Genomic DNA, 7,753 nt, shown 5'->3' with positions numbered 1-7,753 from the left:
GCCGCCATCTTGGCTGACAGTTAATTTGCATATCTCCCTGATTAGCCAATGGGAAGGGTAGCGGTCGTACGCCAATTACCATGTTTCTCTTTTATTAGTGTAGATAAGCAAGATAAATATAACAACTTCTGAGAAGTACCTCTGGCTCCTATTCTGAAGGTTAGAAACCAAATATCAAATAAAACACAAAACAAATATTAACTTTTGATATTAAACTTACCAGATCTTCAGGAGTTGCCCGATGAACTGTTAGATCATTCACAGTATTCTATAAAAAAAGATAAACTTCCTTTAAAGAAAAAAAATGTTTCCTATAAAATATTAGTATTTACTGGATTTTTTTTAATAGGGTTTTAAAGTTTATTCTTTAAACTAGGTTAAAAAAAATTTTGAAATCAGTTTTACTTTCTTTTTTATGACACTGATTTTCCTTTTTTTCTTTACATGCCAGATGGATCTCAGTTAAAAGACTGTATTTCACCCAGCTGGTGTGGCTCAGTGGTTGAGCATCAACCCATGAACCAGGAGGTCACGATTCAATTCCCGGTTTGGGCACATGACCAGGTTGTGGGCTCAATCCTCAATGTAGGGTGTACAGGGGGCATTCTCATCATTGATGTTTCTATCTCTCTCTCTCTCTCTCTCTCTCCCTCTCCCTTCATCTCTGAAATCAATAAAAATGTATATTTTTTTAAAAGACTATATTTAATTAAGCATGCTACTCTCCAAGAAACCTTTCTTTGAAGAGTTAAGGGGGTTAGTCATCACATTTTAGCAAGATAAAATTTTTATTTTAAATTGAAATAAAATTATTGTATATTTTTACATAATATATAAAAGACATGTATTTATTTAAATTGAAAAAAAATGCGATTTTTGTTATTCAAACTTCTTACCATGTTTTTTTCACATTCTTCAGAAAGTTATAACTATTAACAGATATTGTTTGTGTGTCTTTAGATGTATGTACTGGGTTTTTGTTTTTTGGGGTTTTTTTGGTAATCCTCACCTGAGGATACTTTTTTTTATTTTTTTATTGATTTCAGAGAGGAAGGGAGAGGGGAAAAAGAGAAAGAAACATCAATGATGAGAATCATTAACTGACTGCCTCCTGCATACCCTCCTGGTCGAGCTTGCAACCCCAGGCATGTGCCCTTGACTGGAAGCGAACCCGGGACCCTTTGGTGTGCAGGCTGATGCTCTATCCACTGAGCCAAACCAGCTAGGATTGTACTGGGTTTTAATGTCTGGAAATGAATTCAAATTCCTGGGACCAAAAAGTCTTTCTTGCCCTAGCCGGCTTAGCTCAATGGATAAAGCATCAGCCTGCAGACTGAAGGATCCCAGGTTCTATTCCAGCCAAGGGCATATACCTGGGTTGCGGGCTCGATCCCCAGTAGGGGGCGTGCAAGAGGCAGTTGATCAATGATTCTCTCATCACTGATGTTTCTATCTCTCCTTCTCCCTTCCTTTCTGAAATTAATAAAGAAATATATTTAAACAAAAAGCCTTTCTTTACAGGAACCAGTATTCTCAATTTAAATATTAATATGGATTACTTTTAGGTATCTTGTAGAAAATTAAGTATCTTACAGAAAATAAGGACTACATTCACCAAGCAGATATACATTATATTAAAACAATGAATAAAGCAGGGTAGTATATAATTCAAATAAGTATAAGCTAAAGCTGTAGTTTTCAGACTGCATTCCATGGAATGAGACACTTGTAAAAATTCCTAAAAGATAAACTGTGATCACTATAGAAAGGTTCAATTTGTGATCATGCAAACACCATAAGCATCGAACCTATCATAATAAGAGACAGAGTTTGTATAATTTCATAAAATGTGAAAATAGTCACTTAAGTAAAAAGGCACAAAACAACATGGCAGGGACCACACTGCACAACTCGGGGAGGGACCATTAACACCCGCGTCTATGTAAATAGTACTCCTGTGAAATCGTGCAGTGCTCAGCCTAGACAGCTGTAAAAAGCAGTCCTGCAATCTGGGCCTTTCCATAATGACTTCAGCCATCATGTTATACAGGCATGGTAAGGCAGGACATAAAACAAGCTAGAGTTTGACTCTTAAGAGAACTATAGAGAACTAAGTCTGGTGAAATAGCTGTTGATGTATTCAAAGACTTAAATTTTCGGCCGTAGTTTATATTTAGCTCAAGGCTTTTCTATGCTGAAACTATTATTCCTTTCATATTGATTTAGAAACGTACAAGATACAACTATAAGATCATGAGGATTTTTTTAATAATCATAATAGAATTAAGGCATATAAGTAAGTGATATGCTTGGAATTAGTACTTGTGGGAGAAAATATAATTTCATTAATACTCCTGCAGCTTAAAACAATTTTCTTTTAAAATTGCCTTTAAATCTAATTTACAAGCCATTTCAAAAAACATCTCACTGTTTTTATCAAAACAGCATTATTCAGTTTATCTCTCCTCCTTCATTTAACATTCACTCCAAATGTCTTTCAAGTTCAATCTACCTTCAAAAATCATATTTTTCCAGCACTGGAGATAATAAAAAGTAAATGAGAAAGGTTCTGATGTAATTTCACATGATGGGTTTCCATTATGTTTTCAACAATAGTAGCATATCAGAATAAAAAGTGAACTTCCCAAAGTAACCACTCTGAAGGGGACAATATTTATATTAAAGTGTGCATTTTTTTTCCTTTTCATCAGTTTTATTACCTTAGAATCACACCTTTATAAAAAATATTTTATAGCCAATCAGATGGCAACAAAGCAATGTAAACACAGAAACCCCTCTGTCCCACTTCCAAAGGCCACCAGTTTGCCCAGGATAACTGGCTAAAATGGTTGTTCACAACCCAGAAGATTCCAAGTCTAAAAGAATCCCTGATTTACAAACTAGTCCCCGACTAGTGACTCTCCACAACAGGAAGCAAAGGCACCTAAAGTCTCACGGTCCAAACCCAAGTACCAGGCCACAAAAGACAAAAATCCCCTTGGTGATACCAGGCAGTATGCAGCGTAGAAGCCATGGATCATGCCCAGGTACTTGAGACTTTCTTTTTATCTTAAGAGAAGCTTTGTACTGCAAGTGGCCCCCCCTCTGGATATGAGCAACAAACAATTTGAGGGGTAAGAGAGCATGGATCACCCACTTTTTCAGCAAAAAATGCCACTCATGTGATTACGGCATCAATGGTTAATACAGGGAAATCTAAAAAACTACCCCCAAAATTCAGACATCAGTGACACAGGTTAGCTAGAGTGGCCTTAAAGCAGTGAATTCTTAAAGTAGAGGTAGAGGCAATTTTAAAAAATAAAAAAATAAAAACACTCCCCAACCTCTTAAGGTTACAGTTCTTCAAAAGAAGTAGAGGGTACAGCCTCAACTCCTATATTCTAAAAAAAAACTCCCCAAAGGATTCTGCTCTTCCCGCCAAGACCTAGATTGTAACATGCCCAGAAACCCATTCCACCCTATTACATGCTGCACCCGATTCAGAGTGCCATTCTGAGTGACTAGGGCCATGTCAGCACACCTATTCCTCAGAGTAACATTACACTGCTTCTTCTGCCACCTAGACTTACATCCCATTCTTGCTTCACTGCCGTTTTCTTCTTTACTTTCAGTGCTTTCCTTCCTCCTCCCCGGGAGCTGTAACGGTTCACTCGGACAAATGACATCTAGGAGTAATAATCATATCAAATTCTTAATACATAAGAGAAACTAGTAATTAAGCATCACTAGAGGAGGTGGAGGGGGAACAGACCTAGGAAAATAAGTTTTAAAAACATCAGAAGAAAAATTTAAGCATAATGAAAGGAACAAACTATCAAAAAACTTGGTTCTTTTACTTCACAATTAATAGAAAACTGTGATAGTTAACTATAATAAAAAGAATTTCAAAGCAATAGCTTGTATCTATTTGCTTAGTAAAAAAAACTCTAGGAATGCAGATATTATGACCTAAAGCAGAGTGCTAGAACAGTAGTAATAAGGTTTGTCATCAGTTATATAAATTCACAATTAATATAGAAAATGTCAGTCACATGCTAACAGTATGAACGCAAGAGGAGGAAGGCAAAAGAGAGAGGGAGTTCTTTTTTTAAGCACTCTAACACTCAAATCACTATTAGATACATATGTGCTTAGTGTAAATAAAGGTGGCAAAACTTTAGAGAACAAATGAATTATGATACCATTTCTATAATACTAAATGGAGGTGATTAATCTAAACTAGAATCTGGAAATGGCCAACATTTGCTCAGCACTCTTAAAATAGCAATACTAAGGACACTGAACTAAACATTATATAAAATTTTAAAAAGACTCACAGTCCCTGAACACTAGATATAGATAGATAGATAGATAGATAGATAGATAGATAGATAAATTTTTTAAAAAGCAACATGACTCCCAGTCTAGAACTTCTTTAAACACCTAAATAATCATAGGACTTTCCACCTGAACCCCAAAAATAAATCACATACAACTTAGAAAATAACACTTAAGTTTTATGATGGTGCTAGTGATGATGTAATCATGGTGATCATGATGACAGTGATGGTGGTAATATGGCAATAGCTAACACATATTGAGTGTTTTCTACAATCCAGGCACTGTTCTAAGCTCTTCCCACATATTATCTCCTTTAATCCTCACAATAATTCCATGAAGTATTTACTATTTATTACTCATTTTAAAGACAAGAGTAATAGTTAAATGACAGACAGTTAACCAACTATGAAGGTGATACAATAAGTGTCGGAGCCATAAATACCAATTTAAAACGATATAGAATGAAACAGAAGTCCAAACAAACCCTTATATTTATGATCAGTTTATATTCAACAAGGGTGCCAAGAAACAATTCAATGTGGAAAGAACAATCTTTTCAGTAAACAGTGCTGGAACAACTGGATATCTTCATGAAAAAAAAAAAATGAAGTAACTAACAACATATATAAAAATTACTTAAAATGGACCACAGACTTAAATGTAAAAGCTAAAAATAGCCCTGGCTGGTTTGGCTCAGTGGATAGAGCGTCAGCCTGCGGACTGAGGGGTCCCAGGTTCGATTCCGGTCAAGGGCATGTACCTTGGTTGCGCGTTTTTTGGTAATCCTCACCTGAGGATATTTTCCATTGATTTCTAGAGAGAGTGGATGAGAGAGGGAAAGACAGAGAAACACCAATGTGAGAGAAACACATCAATTGGTTGCCTCCTCCACGTACCCCAACCAGGGCCCCGGCCGGGGAGAAGCCTGCAACCTAGGCATGTGCCCTTGACTGGAAGCGAACCCGGGACCCTTTGGTGTGCAGGCTGATGCTCTATCCACTGAGCCAAACCAGCTAGGACTGTACTGGGTTTTAATGTCTGGAAATGAATTCAAATTCCTGGGACCAAAAAGTCTTTCTTGCCCTAGCCGGCTTAGCTCAATGGATAAAGCATCTGTAAAAACTCAATAAAATATTTTTTTTAAAAAAAACTAAAAGTAAAAAACACCTAGAAGAAAATATAAGTTCAAATCTTCATGAATCTTACTAGTAGATTAAGAAATGGTTTCTTAGATTTGACACTAAAAGCACAAGCAACCAAGAAAAAAATTAACTGGACTACATCAAAATTAAAAACTGTTGTGTTTCAAAGAACATCATTAAAGAAGTGAAAAGAGTGGAAGACAATATTTTCAAATCATAAATCTCATAAGGAATGTGCATTCAGAATATATAAAGAACTCTTAAAACTCAACAATAAAAACAAATAATCCATTTTTTAAATGTCTAAGGGTCAATATGCACATGAAAAGATGTCCAATATAATTAGTCAATAGGGAAATGAGACAAATGGTCAATATGCACATGAAAGGATGTCCAACATAATTAGTCAATAGGGAAATGAGACCTCACACCTGGTAGGATGGTTATAAAAAAGATGGAAATAACAAGCATTGGCAAGAATGTGGAAAAATTGGAATCCTCATACAGGGGTGGGCAAAAGTAGGTTTATAGTTGTTTGTATGGAAAAGAATATAATAATTAATAAATAATAATACAGAATAAACTCACATACTTACTACTGTAAACCTGCTTTTGGCAACCCCTGTATTATACTCTGTCTTAGGAGAAAGAGCAAAAGATTCTTTCCTGCTGGCCTTGAAAAGCAAACTGCCGTGTTGTGACTGCCTATGAAAATGGTCTGGAGCAGGAAACTCAAACAACTGTGGGCATCCTCCAGCAGAAAGGTAGTAAGAAGCCAAGACCTTTCAGCCATACAGCCGCAGGGAAATGAATTCTGCCAACAACCTGAGTGAGGTGAACCTGGCAGCAGATTTTGCCCAAGCTGAGCCTCCAGAGGAGAATGTAGGCCACCAATACTTCAATCACAACTCTGAGACCCTACAGTCTCCAGTTAACCATGTCCAAACTCCTGACCCACAGAAGTTGTGAGATAATAAATGAATACTGTTGTAGAAAGCGCCTGGGAAGGCACATGAGCATTTCTTTGATTATTGTCAGCTGAGTCCAGTGGCGTTGGCAGAGCCACGTCCTGGAAACATACCGTGCCAGAGGTAGGTATGTTGTCAGCCTGACCTTTATTTTAGCTCAGGTGCCAGGGGGTGGGTTTCATTATTTAAGTTCAGCCAGGCGCAAGGAACGAATGCAATTATAGGGGCTCAGCCAGGAGTGACAATTACAAAGAAGCTACAAGAATGAAGAATTGCAGCTTGATCTTCAACCATGATTTCCCATAATTTCCTTTGTCTTAAACTCTAGTAAAACTTCCTGGAATCACACTGCATAAAATAAACGCGCTGCACCGGCTCTGGGTCACTGTCTCTTCATCAGAGGGCCAGCTGTCCCACTCTGTCCCAGCTTTCCCTACTGTCTCTGTGTCTGGCTCTTTCATTTTCTCAATCCCCCGTCACCCCTACTCAGGACTGCCGTGCTGGTCGCAGTAAAGAGAGAAATACTTATATACTGTTGTAAGCCACTAAGTTTGTGGTCATTTGTTATACAGCATAGAAAACTAACATACTGGCCAACTCTAAATTCCAGCCTCTGTATGGTAAAATCACAGAGGTGTAACCAAGCTATGACCCTCCTCTGGACTTCCTTTCACTAACCTTTATGAAGGAGAGGCACATTTAGTCACTGAGCTCCAGTTACACTTAAAAACTTTTGCAACACAGGGACCATCTTTGCACTGAAAAGTGTCCTCTTGAACATCACCAATAATGGTGACCATATTTTTCTCAACCAAGGAACAGACTTTGTGGTGCTAAGGAGTCAAATAATTAGCACAGCCTAGAAAACCTAAAATACCAATAGCTTCATAATTACTAAAAATATTGGACCCTTCCTAATTGCTAAAACCATTGAGCTCTTCTTATTTCTCAGGCCTTTCCAGCTCTGCAGGCTCCCACTCCTGGAAGACCCCCCTCCCTTGGCTCCCACAATACTTTCTCCTGGTTTCTCTCCTATTCTTTTCTCCATTTCTTTGTGGGCTCTGTTGGCCCCTCCTCACATACCACATAATCAAGATCTTTACCCAGTTCTATCTCAGTCCTCCTGTCTTCCCACTGGAGACCATCTCTCTTCGTCCCGTACTGTTTTTGAGGGTCTACCACATACCAGGCACTGGCAGGACACTGGAGATACCATAGTAAACAAGTCTAATGAGGTGCTGGCTCCCAGGGAGCTGAGTTTCTAGATCACCAAGGGGGAGTTCACATCTTCCCCCACTGATC

The 7,753-nt window shown here is 37.9% G+C and overlaps 1 protein-coding gene across 1 annotated transcript in view; it reads right to left on the bottom strand.

Moving 5' to 3' along the window:
* Window positions 1–7,306, bottom strand: part of SPICE1 (spindle and centriole associated protein 1) — a 52,603-nt gene extending 45,297 nt beyond the window's left edge. The window contains exons 1-3 of the mRNA XM_014545381.1: window positions 7,130–7,306; window positions 3,591–3,686; window positions 221–268 (exon numbers count right to left, since the gene is read on the bottom strand). Coding sequence (XP_014400867.1) covers window positions 221–268; window positions 3,591–3,686; window positions 7,130–7,150 — 165 coding nt within the window. The 5' untranslated portion in view covers window positions 7,151–7,306. The remainder of the gene's footprint in view (window positions 1–220; window positions 269–3,590; window positions 3,687–7,129) is intronic.
* Between the last annotated feature and the right edge of the window lie 447 nt (window positions 7,307–7,753).

The sequence above is a fragment of the Myotis brandtii genome, unplaced genomic scaffold, assembly GCF_000412655.1.
Source record: "Myotis brandtii unplaced genomic scaffold, ASM41265v1 scaffold406, whole genome shotgun sequence".
In the NCBI taxonomy this organism is placed as follows: Eukaryota; Metazoa; Chordata; class Mammalia; order Chiroptera; family Vespertilionidae; genus Myotis; species Myotis brandtii.
The sequence above is the reverse complement of the archived record's forward strand: the minus strand, read 5'-3'. Positions and strand labels throughout refer to the sequence as shown.